At 37.6% G+C, this 21706-nt stretch overlaps 3 protein-coding genes across 3 annotated transcripts in view; 2 read left to right on the top strand and 1 right to left on the bottom strand.

The window, feature by feature from the left end:
- Positions 1-21706, bottom strand: part of LOC137403550 (THAP domain-containing protein 5-like) — a 290272-nt gene that overhangs the window by 90423 nt on the left and 178143 nt on the right. The window lies entirely within an intron of this gene.
- LOC137404774 (uncharacterized) lies at positions 9097-10350 on the top strand. The gene has a single exon (XM_068091006.1). It carries the CDS (start codon positions 9097-9099, stop codon positions 10348-10350), a length of 1254 nt encoding a protein of 417 aa, XP_067947107.1.
- On the top strand, positions 19069-20421 carry LOC137404773 (uncharacterized). The gene has a single exon (XM_068091005.1). The coding sequence runs from the start codon at positions 19069-19071 to the stop codon at positions 20419-20421; it is 1353 nt and encodes a 450-aa protein (XP_067947106.1).

The following is a 21706-nucleotide window of genomic DNA, read 5'->3' as shown; positions in this document are numbered from 1 at the left end:
CAGGATGCATACACAGGCATTCATGCTCCCCGCGGTCATGGAGACGATGCACAAACTCAGCATCATGGCAGCACAAACATTCAGTAAGAGATGTCTTGCCAGCGCTTGCAGACACACCACTCTGTAGCCGGTGGTATTAGCTCCTAAAGAAATGAACAGATATGTCTATGCAACCATAGCTAATACATCAGGTCGATGTTATCCAACAGTATATCAGTGCAGCACTAGATTTAAATATTAAAATTGTTAATGTTGTCATTCGAGAAAAATCTGTAATTATTTTTTCGCAATATGAAACGATAACTATCATTACTAAAATCATATATACGGTATATAATAATATTCGTTCTATCACTCTCTAGCTAAAACTATTACTACTAGCTAGCTTGGCACATAAGAGCTGGCTAGTGGCGGTGCTTACTTGCTGGGAGGTTTGATTCTGTTGAGGATCTTCTTCAGATAGAGCGTCTGGCTCGAAACGCCAGGGTCTTAACTCTTCAGAATTTGACATTTTTTATGATCGCAACTCAGACATGAATTGTCGAACGGAATGGCCAAGCCGAAACTGTAAAGTAGCGAGCATCTATATTTGATACGGGGTCTTAGGTAAAACCCGAAGTGTTTGTCATAAACTATTGCTACGATAAGTTTGATATTGAGCTTTTTATTGGCCTTTCAATTCACGCGAGAACATTACGTGACAAGACAATAACCAAACGGCGCGGATACGTCATCGAAATCAAGAGATTCCAATCTACGGCGGCTTTTTGTTTTTGAGCTTTTAAGAGCTTTTAATCACATTTCCACATATTTGGCACCTACCACACAACAGAGTAAGACATGGCGAATCTTTTGATACCAAATAACTGTAATGTGAATTTTGTTGCAAGCCAACCTTTAAGAAAAAATATTTAAAAAATATGAAAATCAATTCTTCTCCATATAGTTCGTGTTCATACTATCCATATTTACTAATTAACAAAATCTGGATGGCACGAGCAATGTGGATAAATAAAAAACAATTGTTCATGGTTGTTGAAGACGAAAGGCTTTCCAGCAAAAACCGTTATTATTGAAACCCTTTCATAAATAGCAAATAGCAAATAAGCATAATAGCAAATTTAATGACGACGAAGCACGCATTTGTCTACGGATTCACAAACACTCATATTAATGATAGTTCAGCATATAAATGTTAAAATTATTTCACAGAAGTACCAGTATCAAATATCAGCGAAGATACCGTATATATTTCTACTGAACATGCTTAGTACAGCACTTTCAATCATAATATGGCAGGCGCTAATGTTATGCTGAACTACTACAGATCGGTTTTAAGTTTAACAAGTAATATATTCGGAAAACATTAGGCGAAATACTCAAATTGTAAATTTTAAATAGACTATAAATATGCACTGTTTGTTTTTTGACTACTTCCTGAGCCGCCCACACCCAATTGAGAACAGGCAATGCTCAACTTTCGTTTTAGCATGTGATCCATTCACAAACAATATCATAAGTGAGTCAACCAAAACCTCGTTTAAAACATGCCGATGAACTCTATTTATCATATCGAATAAAAAACTTTTGAAAGCTATATTATTTTGCGGATAGCAACAATTGATACAGTTATAGTGCTTTTAAATTACTCTGGAATAGCGGGGTGGACTTATACATGAGTAATACTTATAATAATACAATTTTTGCCTTAAAAATGCCTATCCACTTGTAAAGAATTGCCATTTATACTAATGTAAGCGTTCATTTCATATATTTTTGTAAGGTTCTATTAACCAAATACTCTATGTAGAGCTAATCTTCCAGGCATAGAACTGCATTGATTACTATAGCATTAAACAACTTCTACTGTAGTTTGCTTATTAATCAGTAAAATATTTTCCACTCTTGATTTGATCGTTAGTCCTATCACCACCATATTTCGATAATCAGGCGTATTTGCTTTTAAATAACTTTGTAATGCGCACAACTGCTGATCAGCATTTGTTCAAATGTTTATCATGTCAAATAATATTCAAATGAAATTAATAAAATTATATAACAACAAAAATCTACATTACAATAATCATATTAATTTAATACAACTTACTCAAATGCCCTGATCACGTGATGTGGCGGAAAAGATCCCATACTTAAGAGTGTTTGTACGATCTCTAGTACATTACAATCTTTCTTGTATGCCAATTTCAAACCAAAAGCTGCCACCTTTTAAGAAATACTTTGGGTGAAGTGGAAATAGCACCCACATATTTCTACATTGGGCCATGCTGCTTTTATTGCTTCGTGCAGACTTATCTCAAAGTCGCAAACAACCTCAAAGGCACTGAATTCTTCAGTGCCTTTGACTACCTTGAGCATCTACAAATGTATACAGTAAAGCCTTAATGCTTTATTATTTTTACTTGCCTTTTTATTTTAATTTGCACAAAGAGAATGTTTTGAAAAAACTTGAACTCATATAATGTCATTACTTTGTGTGTTGAGACAAACACTTACTAGAAATTTCGTGGTATGTTAAAAATATTGTACATAGCGGTGATGATAAACCTTATCAAAGTAAAAAAATAATTTTAAGAACTTAAACTTCTGACTTAAACTATTAAGTCAGACAATCTAACGAAGCAAATGTTTACGACTACATGTATGTAAATGTGGCTGCAATAAGACACTTTTTTGACATACCCTCCAATAGCCTTAATTTTTATGACCACAAATAATAATGTCACAACATAACTTATGCTCAACTGCTGCTGGGCACAAGCAAAACTAAAAAAGTGAATAACAATTCTCAGGTTGGTAAGCTGGCAGTTGTCAGTCCTGAATTAGTGCCCATATTCCCCCATAAGCCTGATTTATTTTTCTGGCTACGTGTTCAGTGGGGTGATCAGTATAGGTGCTTTTATAAAACACCATAGGCATAAGAAAATGGCTATCTACAGCCATCTCCTTTCTCGGTGGTCCCTGATGACCAGACTCAGAGTTACAGAGCCTGAGTGAATATGGGTTGGCTGAAACGTACGACATATTTATTGTTGCTGCGAGCGTAACCTTCTGATGTGAAATATGATCTTTCAGCTTTATGGACACCACCCAAGGAGCCTGCATAAGCAAGGTTGAAATAGAGTAGAATGACAAACAGGACTCCCTGAATAACCTACATTTATAATAGGCTTAACATAGCATAAGCATAGGCCCCAAACATACTTGCTGGTAGTTGTAAGATAAACTGCACCTTTTTGGTCAGTTGAAAATTTTTCCAAAGCTGCTTAAAATGCGCTGTTGCTGGCTTGGTAGCAAGTAAACACAAATACATTATACATCGCTAAATTCAAAATCTCATCACTACTTGGAATACCTCATCACACTATGGTTAGAATGCAATAAAATTGAATTCCCTTAACGTTCCCAAACCTAATTTCCCAAAAGTTATTGATTAACTTGAGCATCATAAGGTTTCACCACAGGTTTCTGTATTCTAAAAGGAACGAGTATAGATGTATTACTCCAAAAATCGAGTCTTGCGGTCATTTATAAAGGCATGTTTTGTATAGTGCCAGAAAAAAAGTGTTTTTTTTTCTGTATACGGTAGGCCGATACATAACTGAATTGTCAGTTTCAGCATGGCTCACCCCAGTGAGCAACAGCGAATTGTTCTACGTGAGCACAAGCAAGAAAAATACGACTGGGCAGAGCCAGACATAGGGTCACACACATAGGCAATTTTTTTAACCTTTTGTGATCATAATATTCTGTCAATTAGTGAGTAAACATGTTCAGACATACAGAAACGAGAACATTTTTATAATAGAATAATCTCTCATTATGATATGGGGTATGCAAGTAGATTTTTCTGGTATGGTGTGTGACAGGCGGGACAATAGGTGATCTTTCTCAAAATTTGGCTATTCATTCTGAAATAAATTTTGCTTTTTTTTTATAATCAATACAAAAGTAGATTTTTAGCTTAGGTGCTTTTTCCTAACAAATGCAAGTTTTTTTTACCATTCGGGTGAGCAAAGAATAGCTCATTCCGCGTGTCACAATTTTAGTGCATTTAGTTGCAGCCTGTTCTTCCTAAGCTATCTGAGGTAAAAATCTTTTATCTATAAAAGCGAGATTTGGCAAAAATTGGCGAGTTTGACCAGCCAAACTTGCCAATTAGCTGAAAATATAGCTAGTTTCTGTTTTATGGGCACATGGAAGTATTTGTGACACGCTGGACAATTTTAATAATATGACGATGTCTGCCTTTGTTTGCGATTTCATGTTGATACCTTGCATGGGAAAACAACGCTGGATATTCCAAGGCAAAAAACCAGTTTCTTTGAGAGAATGAAAAATTAGAATTAATTTTGCGATGTTTCGAACTCAAAACATGGAGTTGGTCAAGATTACCCTACTCATACAAACACTTGGCGTGATACCGTCAAATCGTGAGGTAATCTTTGAACCGAATGTGTGTTTTTAATGTATGTTTACAAAATTACATCGCATGGCGAAGGTGTAATAGATGGTATTGAGGAAAAGCATCAAACAACAGGTGCTAATGACAGTGTACCGGAAAAAGTATGTCATAAACTCTGCAGTCATTTGCGAAAGCTGCAACAACAATAACTTCCAAATCAGCGAAACCAATAATGATATTCTCCATCTCAATAGATAAGATTACTGAAACTGCGCAAATATGCAAAGAACCCTGGTCCATGGTGCCCTGGTTCATGGCATTCGATCGTGCCATCATAACAATAGCAATTAGCCAACATAGCAATTAAAAATAGTTATGTTGTTCTGATTGATTGATCCCACCTGGCAGCCAATTCCACGCACAATGAGCAGCGAGCCTAATCAAGAAGCAACCACAAGAGATACTTCACAAACATTAATGGAGTTTTCACCACAAATGCTGGTCGCATTGGCCTATGACTCTGAAGTCAACAGGGGAGAAATTCTCATAGCAAAGGCCAATGAAAGTAGCTGAACTATAAAGTACATGCACAGTGCACGCAAGAAGTTCATGCAGCCAAACCCCAACGACAAAAGAACCACCCAGATGAACTTTCCTCTTAAAGTATCTCCAGTTATTGCACCAGGGGGAACTATCAGGTCACTGTGGTACTTTTTACTAAAAAATTAGAAAATGATAATGGCAGAATATGACGATTTTAAGAAAAAATTGTTTACTGCATAAAAGTCTGACAACCTTTGAATCGTATGTGTCTTATAATTCATGGTTAAATAAAATAAGTATAGGCCCTTTGATTATATTGCGCAATCTCAAGTGAGGAACATAGACCCAAGCGAGTAAAATATGCTTATTATGAAGTGAGGAACATAGGGACTTTGATTATATTGCTCAATCTCAAGTGAGGAACATAAACCTAAGTGAGTAAAGTATGTAAAGCTGGGCGGTATGTTGGTGTTACCGTTTTTTTGCGGTACTTGGTTTTAAAACCGAGCGGTAAAAATGTCACAATGAAACCGCGCGGTGCGGTTCGGTCGTTCACGCACCGAGAATACCGAACAATTATGTGAACATTCATTCGGTATCGGTACGCACTCAGGTAGACTGAGCAACTGTTGTCACATGGTAAAAGTGGCGCCAAAATAGAGCAGATTGATTGGTGGATGGAGATGATGATTCGTCGCAGGGGGCCATCCTTTGCAGGAAGAAGAGTCGTCATGCTAGAATGCACGGCCAGAGTATCGCAGAAGGTAAATGCTTTCATTGTTTCTTATTATACTCGATGTTAGGCCACAAGTGGTCACACTTAAGGTTTGTGTCGGTACTTGGTGCATTAGATGGTATGGCTTTTCATTCTACTCTCAAAGTCTAAATCTATCGTATGCATGGGTGCGGATCATCATTTTTTTTATTTTTGATTCAATAAAGATTGATGCTAATCAGATGGACAGCCGTGAACATTGACTTGCCAGTTATTGCAGTTGTAGTGTCCGTACCATTTTTTTTAATAAATTTAAATGGAGAGAAAATATTAGCTAGGCAGCAGAATTAATGAGAATATTATTTATTCAAGACTCGAACTCAAAATTTTCGAGTTTGTTATGACTGTCAATGATAATTTCCAAACCATACACTCTGTCAGTTGCATTATCTTTTTAATTGTAATAATTAATTCCTTATCATTAGGAGTTTTGTTTCCAGTCTGGACATAACTAACCGCCTGAACTTAAATAAAATCTATCATTTTAATAATGTGCGTTATTTCTTTGAAGCTCTCGAGAACAAAATTTTATGATATAGACATTGTATAGCTTTTAGAATGACAATTACTGGTATAGACATTGTTGCTTGCAAAATTTTACTCTTCGCTGTTCACTCTCCTCACGTTCGCGGACTGCTCTATATTTTATGTTTCTGTTTACTTTGTAGTTCGTACTCTAATTGATTTTTGTCGTCATTGGTAGATGAAGACACCGAGGATGCTGATTTGGGGTTTTTATCACCGACATCATCATCATTGAAATCTACCGAAGATGCAGATTTGGAAGTTTTAACACCGACATCATCGAAATCACCATCGAAATCACCGATGTTTGGCAATGCTTTGATACACTACATTAGATGTAGAAACCACGCTGCTTACTTCTTCCATGTTAGTTATTAATAAGCACGCAATTTATTTGTAGATGTATGTAGGACTGCAGTAACGCTGTCAAGTTGAATGTTGTTTTATATACGGTATTTGTAATTACATATATAAATAAAATAAATTGTCGTTCATTGCTGAAGAGCTGGGTTTATTCTCAACAAACATCGTACATGATTTTATGTGTGTATGTGATTTTGTATTCTATGGTCGCTTTCTACACGCTCGCCTGAGATAAAGAATACACAATATCCAACTTTAAAGTTAAGAGTGGTGGAATGAACCAACAGGTGGATTGTGCAACCTAAATGCCATCCCTTGTACAAAGGGACCCTGTACTCAAGTAGAGCTGGCTAGTGCCAAGTAGCAATGGTAGGTAGAACACAACTCCCAAAAATTCATGCGGTTTTGTCTCATTTTGCGGTATTTGTTGGTGTGTAAACCGAAACGCATGTTTTTGGGAGTTGTTCTCTCAATGTCGGTATGCGGTACGGTATCGGTTTAAACACGTGCGGTCTCGGTATACAGTTGGTGTCCAAAACCGCCCAGCCTTAAAAATATGCTCGTTATGAAGTAAGGAACATAGGCCTTTTGAGTATATTGCTCAATCTCGAGTGAGGAACATAGACCCAAGTGAGTAAAATATGCTTGTTATGAAGTGAGAAACATAGGCCCTTTGATTATATTGCGCAATCTCAAGTGAGGAACATAGACCCAAGTGAGTAAAATATGCTAGTTATGAAGTGAGGAACATAGGCCCTTTGATTATATTGCGCAATCTCGAGTGAAGAACATAGACCCAAGTGAGTAAAATATGCTCATTATGAAGTCAGGAATATAGGCCCTTTGATTATATTGCGCAATCTCAAGTGAGGAACATAGACCCAAGCGAGTAAAATATGCTTATTATGAAGTGAGGAACATAGGCCTTTTGAGTATATTGCTCAATCTCGAGTGAGGAACATAGACGGAAGCTAGTATAATATGCTTGTTATGAAGTGAGGAACATAGGCCCTTGATCATATTGCGCAATCTCGAGTGAGGAACATAGACCCAAGCGAGTATAATATGCTCATTATGATGTGAGGAACATAGGCCCTTTGATTATATTGCGCAATCTCGAGTGAGGAACATAGACGGAAGCTAGTATCATATCCTTGTTATGAAGTCAGGAACATAGGCCCTTTGATTATGTTGCGCAATCTCAAGTGAGGAACATAGACCCAAGTGAGTAAAATATGCTTGTTATGATGTGAGGAACTGTAGTCTATGTATATATAGTAACCTATGCGTGCATGTATTATTTTATAAGCCTATATCATTTACTCTTGCTACTGCATGTAATACTATTACTTTTTCTGTGTACAAGTAATTACTGTCTCATGGATTGCTGTCTCTGTGTTTCCTACCTAGTGGTTACGCCATTCGTTACGTCATTCGTTATGTTATACCTATTATTGTGTCATTCGAATACAAGCGGTCTTGGTGTCAAGTTAGCTGGTGCACTATACAAGGATAAAAGCACTTATTACAAGCTATTTCGGCTATAAGAAACAATGGCAGTAAAACTATCTGATTTAATCAAATCTTACGAGGACAATAATATCAGTGGAGAGCTCGGCACTTGGATCAGCAAACTAGAACTGGTGGCTAAACTACAAAAAATAGAGAATCTTAAAACATTTGTACCGCTATTCTTAAATGGCTCAGCATTTGCTTTGTATGAGCAGCTGTCTGAGGATGTGAAGGGTGACTATGTTAAGCTGAAGAAAGAACTACTGACGGCATTCATCTTAAATATATACAGTGCCTACAGTCAACTACGTGAGCGAGCTTTGCAAGATAACGAAACAGTAGACGTTTACCTAGCAGATTTGAGAAGGCTTGTAGAATCTATGGAACAGACTAATCCAGAACCGCTTCTCAAATGTGCTTTTATGTCAGGGCTGCCATCCGAAGTAGCATGCCAGCTTAAAGCTACGGCTGCCATAGAGGAGATGGAGTTAAGGGAAATTGTAACTAGAGCTCGAGCAATTCTTTCTTCAGATTCAGGTGCGTCATCTTATGTATGCGGTGCTGCTACACATGACACACGTAATCAACCAGCAAAGGGTGTTCAATGCTATGCTCGCTCAGGTTTTGGACATATTTCAAGACATTCTCCTACAGGAAGAAAAACGAAAAGTTTTTCTAGTAAGCCAATTTGTGGTTACAAACGCAATAACATCGGTTATATAAGCAGAAATTGGACAGCTAAGGAGCAGCAGGGAAACGAGAATGGGGCAGCCTCAGCGTCGCATGCTCTTCCCAACAACCAACACTAGAGACGACGCTGCCAATTATATTTGTGAGGCTTCATAGACTGTCCATAAAAACTCTAATTGATAGTGGATGTGAGCAGTCGGTAATCTCAGTTAGTGTTGTTCGTAAATTAGGTCTTGGCATAAGAGGGCAACAAAGGACAGTAAAGATGTTAAATGGAAATAGCACGCAATGCTGTGGAGAAGCTGACATCAATGTAGCTATAGACCATTGTGACACTATTCAGTTACGTTGCTTGGTAGTACATGAGTTAGTATGTGGGTGCGGGTTGATTCTTGGTGTAGACGGAATCTACAAACTTAAAGGTGTGACAATACATGCAAGAGACAGGGTAACATTTGGATGTGCATCACAACCTGTGGTTGCTATGTTATATGAAGATAACTCCGAGTTGAAAAAGCCTGAGACAGACTGTTTGACTATCGAAGATACTGACTTCAAAGCTGTATTTGATGGAACTAAGTGGACGGTAGTATGGAAATGGAAAAGCCACGAACCAGAGTTGAAAAATCAATGCGCTGAGTATACTATAAACTCTGACTATAAAAAACAATACAGCTGTGAGATTGAGCAGTGGATCTCTAATGGCTGGCTTGAGCCACATGATGTGAAGATTCATGGCAACATAAGTGGCATAATTTCACTGATGGCAGTCTTTCAGTCAAACAAAGGTAGAAAGGTGAGACCAGTGATGGACTATAGCAGGGAGTTAAACAAGCATGTGAACAGCAATCCTGGAAATGACGTAGCTATATGTCAAGAAAAACTGAGGCAGTGGAGAACATTAGGGAACAATGTGTGTATGTTAGATCTGACAAAGGCATACCTACAACTTCATGTGGACAGTTCACTACAACGGTTTCAAGCTGTTCGATTCAATGGTCAGTTATATGTGATGACAAGGTTAGGGTTTGGCTTGAATGTGGCACCTAAGATAATGTCTCGTATCTTAGCGAAGGTTCTGTCAATGGATGAGAAGATAGCCAAAGGCACAGATCATTACATAGATGATATTGTGGTAAATGAAGATGTTGTGTCAGCGTTGAAAGTGAAGGATCATCTGCAGAAGTACGGCTTACTGTCAAAAGAACCAGAAAGTCTGTCAAGCGCACGAGTACTGGGTTTGAGAGTAAAGGCTTCCAACAGCGGTACTCTCAAGTGGAGTAGAGACTCTGAGCTGCCAGAAGTGAATTCCACTGTGACCAAACGAAAACTGTACTCAATATGTGGCAAGTATATTGGTCACTATCCAGTTGCAAGGTGGTTGCGAGTAGCATGTAGCTATCTCAAAAAAGAAATTAGCGCTTATGGGTGGGACGATGAGGTACCCAGTAATGTCAAGAAAAAATTAGATGAGATTGATAACAGCATACACCGCCATGACCCTGTAACTGGTCAATAGAAAGTACCTGCATCTGAGAGTGGTAAAGTGTGGTGCGATGCTAGCAGCTTGGCAATAGGAGCATGTGTCGAGATTGATAATCAGATAGTAGAGGATGCAAGTTGGTTGAGAGGTGTCAATGATGGGGCCCATATCAATATGGCAGAGTTAGAAGGAGTTATCAAAGCAATCAATAGGGCTATGAAATGGAATCTCAAAAATGTGACAATTTTGACAGACTCTGCCACAGTATTTGGATGGGTGAAATCTGTATTACAGGACTGAAAAAGACCAAAGGTGAGCGGCCTCAGTGAAATGCTAGTGAAACGACGCCTCAATCTACTAAATGATCTAATCAGTGAGTATCAGTTGGTCTTACTCTTGTAAAGTCTGAAGACAATAAAGCTGATGAACTGACTAGAGTTCCCCGCAAATGGTTGCAGAAACGAGTATGTGCTGTCAATCTAACGACTTCTGACAGTATAGAAGGGAGACTGCGTGATGTACATGAAGCTCATCACCTAGGCGTTGATCGTACATGGTATCTAGCCACAGAAAGGTGGGGGCCTACTGTAAAAAAGAAAGACATTGAAGAAGTAGAGAAGCACTGTCATGTGTGCAAACGAGTCGATCCTGCACCAGCTCATTGGGAAACTGGTCAAGTAGACATGGAAAGTGATTGGTATCGATTAGCAACTGATATAACACACTACCAGGGAATCCCGTACTTGACTGTTATTGACTGTGGACCGAACAGGTTTGCAATTTGGAGAAAGTTAAGAAACGAAACTCATGCTGTCATAGAACAGTTAGACCACATATTTTGTGAGCGCGGGTCTCCAGTAGAAATATTGTCAGATAATGGACCTTGCTATAGATCGTTCAAGCCTCTTCTTAACAAATGGGGTGTAAATCATATCTACAGCTGTGCTTATAGAGCTTCTGGCAATGGAATGATAGAACGCAATCATCGTACTATTAAACGCATGCTTGCCCGCTCCGGTGGTACTGTCAATGACATGCTATATTGGTACAACAATTCTCCTAATGCCGATGGTGTTGTGCCATTTAGGAGATTGTTTAATTACAATCCCCAGAAACAAGAAACTACTAGAATATTGGCTAAACGGGACATTAGTTTAAACCCTTACAAAGTGGGTGACCAGGTATATGTAAAACCAGGTAACGCCAAGTGCACATCAGTGGGAAAACTGGTAAGGTTACTTCCTTGGTCTCCAACACAGCGGTTAAAGTGGATGACATGACTCGCCATATAGGAGACATAAGATTTTGTTGGAGAGTTGATAAACAGCCAGCTACTTTAGACTGTGAGTTAGACATAGCTAATACTAATACTAACGAGTCAATTGAGGGTTTAATAAACGTTGAAACTCCACCTGTAAATAAAAACAGTCACAACAATTATTCGACTGCAGCTAACAATGCCACTAGACCAGCTAGGGCTAGGAAACCCCCAGATTTTTATGTAGCTGGTTTTAATTGATCTTAGAGATCAGGGGGAGGTGTAGTCTATGTATATATAGTAACCTATGCGTGCATGTATTATTTTATAAGCCTATATCATTTACTGTTGCTACTGCATGTAATACTATTACTTATTCTGTGTACAAGTAATTACTGTCTCATGGATTGCTGTCTCTGTGTTTCCTACCTAGTGGTTACGCCATTCGTTACGTCATTCGTTATGTTATACCTATTATTGTGTCATTCGAATACAAGCGGTCTTGGTGTCAAGTTAGCTGGTGCACTATACAAGGATAAAAGCACTTATTACAGGAACATAGACCCAAGGGAGTATAATATGCTCATTATGAAGTGAGGAACATAGGCCCTTTGATTATATTGCGCAATCTCGAGTGAGGAACATAGACCCAAGTGAGTAGAATATGCTCGTTGTGAAGTGAGGAACATAGGCACTTTGAGTATATTGCGCACTTTCGAGTGAGGAACATAGACCCAAGTGAGTAAAATATGCTCACTATGATGTGAGGAACATAGGCCCTTTGATTATATTGCGCAATCTCAAGTGAGGAACATAGATGGAAGCTAGTATATTATCCTTGTTATGAAGTCAAGAACATAGGCCCTTTGACTACATTGCGCAATATGAAGTGGGAATATAGGCCATCATGGTTATACATGTATTTATAAAATATTTGAGTGAGAAACATCGTCCTCATGATGATTTTTATACTATTAATGTGTGAGAAACTTAGGCTTGAATGATTATATTTATATTATTATCGAGTGAGAAATATAGGTCCTCATGATTATATTTGTAGTTAGTTAATCTTTATTGAAATAATATTAATATAAAATATAATATTATATGCGCTTCTATTTGCGGGCAAAAATAAATATCTTCAATTATATTTCATGAAAAGGAAACTCCCCATCTGTAGGTGAGATTGTCAGATGTAAATAATGAAACGGTTATTTAGAGAGGGTAATTACAAATAGCAAAATAAAATCATACTGGCAGCTAACAGAAATTGCTCCACGGCAAGACTTATATACAGTGTTTATATACAAGACAATACAGAGTATATTGTAATCATAAATTTAATCACATTACATTAAATAAAATAATTACAAATATAGAATTATATTTGTAATATTATTGAGTCAGAAACTTACACCTTATTGAGTGCATTGCAAAATATTATGTGATGAACATAAGCCCTTGCGAGTATACTGTGCAATATTGAGTGAGAAGCATAGGCCTCCATGATTTTATAGATGTTATTATTCAGTGAGGAAGATATGCTTTGATGATTTCAATAATAGTCAACGAGTAATATATGTTTTTTTGATTATATTTACAAAATCAAATAATAAGAAAAACAGGCTTTAGTTTTTTTTATTTAATTATAATGTTATCAGCAAAATAAAGGATTACTAACTAACATAATACAATCGCTTTGACAACTTATACAGTACGCATTCCTACATAAACTTGTTTATTATATCCTTGCGTGAGAAACATCGGCAGAGCTAATGTGCTATGGCGAATCATCAGTCACTTTTACGTCCGCAACGTCTAGACAGCAATAAATTTACTGATTGAGCCATAGCGATTTGCGGAACATAGGGCTGTTCCCAAACGATCAGACAGGGCAAAACTGGGAGGAGGAAATATCCGCCATATTGATTTATTTTTCCTGTGGTTGTAGTTTAATTAATAATTTAACGATGCTTAACTCATCTGCAATACTTGCAATAAAATTCACAATATAGTAATAATTGATATTGACGCTTTTTGCGATCGTTATTGCAGGTGAGTAAAGTTTTTTGCATTGGTGCAAATTCAGGTTTTTTTCTGTAAATAAAACCGAGTGTTAAAGACGTTGTTTCTAAATAATTGCACTCCATGGTGGTAAACTGCAGAGGATTATCGTTCTTGGATGCGTTTGACGTTGGAAAACAGCTTGAAAAGCATTTGCGAGTCATAGAATGGATATAATTTGTCTTTAAAATGTCACACTTCTGTAAACTGGAATTCATTAAAAAGAGTATGGCACTAAAAGGGTTACATATTGCTTTCGTTCTTAACTGTACCTCTGTGCTTCAAGAGAAATACAACTTTTAATATGATTTTTTTCGCGTATCACAGCGATGTTATCGAATGTCTTAATAACTGATAAAACACTTTTGCTGGTTGAGTGAGCTTTTGCTAATAGAATTGAAATGGCTTTGAAGCCATATATGCGTGGAAAAAGGTGTAAAGCATGTTACCGAGTAGTAGCATGTGTCTTTTGATTTCATTACCTACTTCAGAGGCATTGTTGATAATAAATCTCATTGCGAGAGACTGTGTGTTGTGTACAAACGGAGTAGTGGTGAATCATTAATAGTTTTTGACTGCCATATAATAGAGAAGACAACTCTGATGTGACAAACTCTGATACAAGTTTGAACGCCATTTCCTAAACTTAATTTGAAGAATTCTTTCTTTGCCATTATTTTTGTCTCCAAAATTTCATAAAGATGAAGATTTATATGCATATCAAATGAGTAAAGACATGTTTGTTAGTCACTGAGCTACTAAACTTGTTATTCAGTTGGAAAATGTTGAGCAATATTAGTAGTGACCAACCAGCAGTTTTTAGTGGCCAGATTTAGGGTTTGCAACCTACAAGGTTATCGGTTCAATCTCAGTCCAAGTCCATCTGATTCATTACCATATAGATAGTTTATCGATTTGTTGTTTGCAAGATCTCTAATGGGGTTTGTTTGCGATTTTTTAGAATGAATCTCACAAGATCTGGCCATTATCCTTGCAACTAATCGTCTAATCGCTATCTAGTCAATCACCACTCCTATGGTCAATTTGCCCCCATACACAGGTTCGGCTCAACAGTGAATTCTCCATAACCAATTGAATCGGTATCAATAACTGTGGGACAGGTGAGATCTAGACATATTTCTTGCATTTTTCCATCACTATTGCAAATTTTCCATGTCTGTGTTTTTATTATACATGTTGTAGGCTTACTAATATGTTATCAATATGCTTTAGTTCCACTACATGGAAAGTTTGTTTATTTGTGCCCTAAGCCCTTAACGTCGTAACAACCATATCAAATTCGATAAACATACCATATAATATTCAGTACATAAGACCAGTCCTTCTAATGCAATGTCGCCTCGCGCACTGACCAGTGTGTTTTTATGCTACACCTACAAGCTTCCAGCTCGCTGCGCTGGAAGATGTTACCATAGAGCATTTGTGTTTAAATCCCAACAGTGACTTCGTTTCTTTCATGAATTTAAATAGTACTGCTGCGGTGTCTGCACAAAAATACGACGGTAATGTAATTCATGGCACGATTTCTAGTAAAATTCAACTTCAAAAAACCGTTGCAAATCAAAATTACATGATATCACATATAGGAACTTATTTATAAAATAGTGAAATACCAGTAATCCTACTCAATGTGAGCTGATTGAAACACCAGGTCCCCATTATTCACCATTCGAAATGTCATCACTAGGATTCTCTTCTGGAATTACGTGATATGTTTTGAATTTGATGTTGGTTTTTGTAGTATCTGCCTACAAGGCCACACGTCAGTAATCCATTTGACACATCCACTATTGGGCATTCACACCTTTTCCTTGTACATGAATCACGATTCCTGACAGAAATCTGTCTTGCGGCATTGCTACTCTGTTGAATACGTATTATCCGAGGTAGCGGTTTTGTTCTTGTATTGAGGTGAACCAGTACGTTGGTGAAGTGCTTGTTTTTTGTGTCCTGTGATCTTCACTATAACATGCTACTCTCAGTCTTTTGTTAATTGTAGTATTCCCGACGGCGCCAAAAAGGCATCCTTACTGATGGTGTTTTGAATGCCATTTCCCCAGCTACGCATTGCCCGCCTCTGATCCCGATTGAACTATTAGCGAATAAAAGATTTGGGCCATGGAAGAGGTTACGGTATGTACATGTCAAAACCAGGATTTTCGAACCAAACTTCAGATCTCGACTTGTACTCTGGAATTTACGATAGATCTATAGTTACTCTCCCTTTAACTGTGATTTTTGTTATTGAAAGTTGGAAAAATTAGTTTCAAATTTAGAAATGTTGTAGTACAAAACGTAGATTTTTTTGGTAGGTTGGAAGCACATTTCAACATTAACTACTTAGCACATCAGAATTGTTAGGTTGAGAATCATGCTACCTTTTACCAAAACGCCAACTTAGAGCTAGTAGTGCGATGTAATTTCCTTTTCTCTTTTTATGATATGATTTTCAGCTATTTGATTGTGATATAAGATATGTATGATTGAAGAATTTGACAATATGTAAGAGGCAACAGCTGTTTCCCTTTACCTTCACGCTGCAACCCAATTTCGATTTGTTTTCCTTAGCCTTGCATATATGCAATAAAGTGTTCAACAGTGGCTGATTGACTATGTATTTTTAAAAGAGTGTACGCGCTAATTCAAACAAGCTTATAAAGGAAATTGAAAAGGCAGGCTGCTCGCATACTTCTACATCAACTAAAACTTACAAAATCTTATCGTTTAATTTGTCATTTTTCATTAAATATCTGCATGGCGTTTCTTAAAGCTTTGGGACAATCTGCAATAGCATTAGCAGTGCTTCTCATTTACCTGCGTAGCTGTTTGCACATATAGCGTCTCATCAGAAAGGTTTACTCCAAGTGAATAACTCGACTAATGCGGAGTTGTTAGCTTACAGTTTGTTATTATTTTTTAATGGATATGTCCAAGTTCGTGTTTTTGGCTACATGAGGTTTACTAATTTGTTTACCGCATTGCTATTCTACAACAACTCTTTTTTAATTTCAAATTATTAAAATGATAATTCAGCATAAGAACAATGCAACTAGGACATTAGTTGCTTCTGAAGAAACTTACTATTAGCGCAACCCTAAATATGATATGCTTGTGCATTTTTCATAATAATTGTGCCAATATGAATTTGCAGCCTTATAGGAAGCTCAGTTATGAAGCCATTAAATAAAAAGCTGATTAGAATGATTTTTGAAAATATGGTGGTTGTGCACTCTTGTATCCAGCTGTACCTATTATGAGGAATCGCGATTCCAAAAACTTGAATGAGTGGACAATACTACCTTATTATAGAGTGCCCACAAATAGTGATATGAAAAGAAAAGTATTGCTGGTACTATTTCATGTATCTAGCAAATGACACTGTGATGTGGCAGATCAACCTCGATGTTCATAATTACTTTGTTAACAGGTCGTTGCCATATTTACTTTGTACTCATATTCGCTTTGTTTGTATTCTGTACTCTCTAGCAGTTCTCATCTGCTAATATAAATGCTTCTTCACATTTCAGGCCTTGAAGGATTGTACTGTAATCTGAATTGTTGGATGAAAGAACAGCCTTCGCCACCACAATCCAAGGACGAGCTGGAAAAACTTTAGTCTAATGTGGTAAAGCATTGGGTGGACTGTAGCATTATTCACAAATATGATCATAGCTTTGCTTGTTTGTCTCTGTGTATCATTGATATATAATTTATTCTGGTGTAAAGGTTGTGGTATAATTTTCCTGCCATGTTTTGATGATGACAAAATATATAGAGTTTAGTCATTTTATAGCTATATTTTTATTGTGTTTCATATTATTTTTTGTTATTATATCATGCAACTGTTTGTACCAAAATATACAGCTTCTGAACCATACCCTAACTATTGAGATGCTCACAAAGATTATTTTAAGAATAATCTAGTAATAGTCTTCGTATATATATATCTAAGATGCAATATTTGTTGAATGTCCGTCAGCCTTGAGAGGAGATGTTGTGTGATGGTTAAGCATGGTACATTATAGAAACATTAGGTTGCTTCGGAGACGTAATGTTGGTGGAATGTTGTATAGCTTAAGGAAAAAATATTGTCGACGGTTATGCTCGGTACATTACAGTAACGTTGTACGCAATTCATTAGAGGATCATTCTGTGAAACATCAAAATGTTAGAAATTGTCTACACAGTTACACCCCACTAATGTTCTGCACGAAAACGTTCCTGGGATGTTAGCTAATATCTTTGAGGCAACATCATGGAAGGCATGCTTGTGGAATATTCTGTAACATTCTCCCCATGTCGTAGGAATTTTGCACCAGATCATCTGCTCAATGTTCCATAATGGTGAAACTCCATACTGTTCCGAATATATTAGAAAACAATATTATGTGAATGTTTACACCCAAACATTTCAAAGTAGCAATCCTGTAACATTGCTGGGACATTCAATAACAATGTTTTGTAACAACGTTATAATAACGTTAGCAAACCTTTTCCTCTAACGTTCTAGCTAAAATGGTACAAAAAAGCATGATTTAATTTTTGGAAGTTGTCACGCTTTCATAACAAAAAATTATTTAAAATGAAGCAAATTAAGGATTTTATAGATTTTTCATTACAGATATAAAAACAAACAAAATAATGAAAAGCAATAAAAATAATTTTGAATGATTTATGCAAATGAATTTAAAAGTCACTACAAATTTCAATTTTCGCCCTTCATTAGACATGTCGCAATTCATTAGACAGGTCCAATAGGCTTTCCATGTGAATTAAAGTGTCATATTTTGATGGGACAGTGTGAGTGCATCGCAACTGATCAGACCACCACATGTACGGTTTGTTTCAAGTGTAATGTGCTAGTCTAATTTCCGATAGATTAACACTACAATGTCGTCTGACAAGCTAATGAGTATGAAAATCATTTCGTTCGTTGAGCGAACCCAATGCCCAACTGTCGTGATGTTTTGTATATAGCAATGGCTGACAGGCAGGTCATGAGGTCATGCATCCATGTATGTTTACAAGAATTGTGTGGTTTTGCTGTTTCCTGATCTAATTAACTAGTGATCAACTCATGATTAATACTTGGATGTAAAACTGATGTGGTAACACACTTGCTGTTGTGTAGCTGATCTGACAAAAATAAACTAATCTACTCTCCCAAGATTATACTTCAGACATTCACATAACACAGTACAACTATAACAATATCATACAAGCACAACTGATACGCCCTAAACAACATATGACATGGTGTCAGTAGTAAAGCGAATGCTGCGGTGACTGGAAACCTGGATTAAATTATCACAGCCTGGAGTCAATCATAACTGGACTAAATTTGACATTGGAATAGAAATTGGCGGCAGAGATGGCTACTGGGCTTGGGGGTACTCGTGCGTGCGCCAGGTATGTTGGACTTTGCTACGGCGTCAGAATCATGGCTGGAATGGAAAAAGAAGTTCCTAAGGTACTGTGATGTCATGGAACTTGGTAAAAAAGACGAGAAGCAGCAGATCAGTACGCTGATTTATGTTATGGGTGATGATGCAGAGAGTATTTATGAACAACTGACCTATGCTACGGGCCAGTCAAAGGACAAGTTTAAAGATGTGGTTGAGGCCTTTGAAAAACATTTCATGCCTCGCAGTAACAATTTACACTATCGTGTTCAATTTCACAATCGAAGTCAGCAGCAAGGTGAGAATGTGGACGCATATATTCAAGAACTGCATCTATTGGCAGCCAAATGTGAGTTCGCTAACAAAGATGATATGCTGAGAGATCGCCTTTTGAGCGGAATGCTAGATAAGCAATTATCTGTAGAGATACAGATGCAGGACGATGTAACACTATCATATGTTGCGGAAAAAATGAAAGCAAAGTCGCAGCTAGTAGACAATATTAAGAAAGAGAAAACAGTCGCAGCTGTCGGCATCACCAAATCGCCGTCTTCTCCTATACGCATGCAGGGATATTACAACAAACAGAGTAAGCAGTATGGAAAGCAGTATGAGAAAGAGACAACGCGAAGCACAGGACCTAAGATGAATCAACAAAGCTGTAAGTCATGTAAATCTTACCATCCACAAAGACGGTGCCCTGCATATGACAAGAAATGCAGAAAATGTGGCAAGATGAACCATTTTTCTAAGGCATGCTGGACTCAAACTGCCAGTTATAGTAAATCTGTTAGTAGCATTCAAACTGAATCTGATAGACCTACTGAAGTTCCAGAATTTTTCATAGGTGCTATTGATTTTGGTAATGATAGTGATAACTGGAATATAGAAGTTTCTGTGAATGATGCAAATATTTTGTGTAAGGTAGATACAGGAGCTCAGTGCAATGTTATGCCTTTGAGTGTTTTCAAAACAAATTTTCCTGAGCTGCCTATAGATCGCACTAATGTAACTCTCACAGCCTATACTGGTATCAATATTGAGGTGGTAGGGCAGGTGCAGATGGAGGTCAAGTATAAGGACACCAGCTTTCAGACCACATTCTATATTACACCTAGTGAACATGCAATTCCGGTAATAGGTTTGGCTTTAGTTAGAAAAATGGGATTGGTGCCAAGTAGTGTAAATGCTCTTTCCATTGGCTCATATGAGGATGTTTTCACTGGCCTAGGAAGGCTTGAGGGTGAACACAAAATTAAACTGAAGCCTGATGCCGAGCCTGTGGTCTGTGTTCCTAGACGTGTGCCTGAGAGTATTAAACCAAAGCTGAAAACTGAACTAGAGAGCAGTCTGATGGTGTGATTGTGAAATGTAATGAGCCTTCAGAGTGGGTTAGCCATACAGTGAATGTAGTGAGGCCTAATAAGCCAATCAGAATTTGTCTGGACCCTAAGCATTTGAATAAAGCTGTTATGCGTGAGCATTTTGAGCTTCCCCGTGCTGCTGATATATTTAGCAGGTTTTTAGCAGTTTTAGCGGTTTTTAACAGTTTTTAGCACATTGGATGCTACTTCAGGATTTCACCAAGTAGTTTTGGATGAGGAAAGTAGCAAACTGACCACGTTTTACACACCATTTGGTCGCTATCGCTACAAGCGGTTAGCCTTTGGCCTTTCTCGTAGTCCAGAAATTTACCATCAGAAAGTGAATCAGATGTTTGATGACATTGAGGGTGTTGAAACCTATGTTGATGATTTGCTTGTGTGGGGTGAATCACAAGAACAGCATGATGAAAGATTGAGGCTAGTGCTAGAAAGGTGTAGAGCTAAGAATTTCAAGCTCAATAGACCAAAATGCAAATTCAATCAGACCAGAGTCGAGTTTTTAGGTCATATCATTTCTGGTGAAGGTCTCAAAGTGAAGCATGACAAAGTAGAGGCTATAGCAAACATGCTGGTCCCCTAAATGTAAAGAGGATGTGCAGAGATTTCTTGGCATGGTCAACTATCTGTCAAAATTCTGCCCAAATCTGGCTGAACACAGTGCACCTCTTAGAGCGGTCACAAAATCTAAAAGTGAGTTTGTGTGGGAGAAGCCACAGCAGGACGCGTTTGAAAAGCTCAAGCAGTTAATCACTAATGCTCCTACATTGAGACTATTTGATCCTGATCTTGGTATTACACTTACTGCTGATGCTAGTTCACACAGCTTAGGTGCTGTTATGTTACAGGAAAATGGACCAGTAAAATATGCAGCTAGGTCATTGTCGGATGTGCAAAAACGCTATGCTCAAATAGAGAAAGAGCTGCTAGCAGTACTATTTGCTTGTCAGAGGTCTCATAGCTATGTGTATGGTAGAAAGGTAGTAATTGAAACAGATCACAAACCGCTACTAGGGCTGGTAAACAAACCGATAGATAGCAGAGGCAACGCCTAGGCTGCAGCACATATTACTACATTTACAGCCATACGACTTTCAGCTGGTGTACAGACCAGGCAAAGAAATGTTTCTTGCTGACACATTGAGTAGGTCTTGTCCTGAGCAGACAAACTGCAGTGAGATACCAGATGATCATCTTTATCTTGTATGCAATATGATCATACCCTACAGGATGAAAATATTCGTTGGTCATAAAAATTCGCGATT

This window comes from Watersipora subatra, chromosome 9 (assembly GCF_963576615.1).
Source record: "Watersipora subatra chromosome 9, tzWatSuba1.1, whole genome shotgun sequence".
Classification (NCBI taxonomy): Eukaryota; Metazoa; Bryozoa; class Gymnolaemata; order Cheilostomatida; family Watersiporidae; genus Watersipora; species Watersipora subatra.
The sequence above is the reverse complement of the archived record's forward strand: the minus strand, read 5'-3'. Positions and strand labels throughout refer to the sequence as shown.

What these genes read in the sequence shown, in the direction of transcription:
- LOC137404774 (XM_068091006.1), top strand. Translation starts at nt 9,097, where the DNA reads ATGTTAAATGGAAATAGCACGCAATGCTGTGGAGAAGCTGACATCAAT.
- LOC137404773 (XM_068091005.1), top strand. Translation starts at nt 19,069, where the DNA reads ATGTTGGACTTTGCTACGGCGTCAGAATCATGGCTGGAATGGAAAAAG.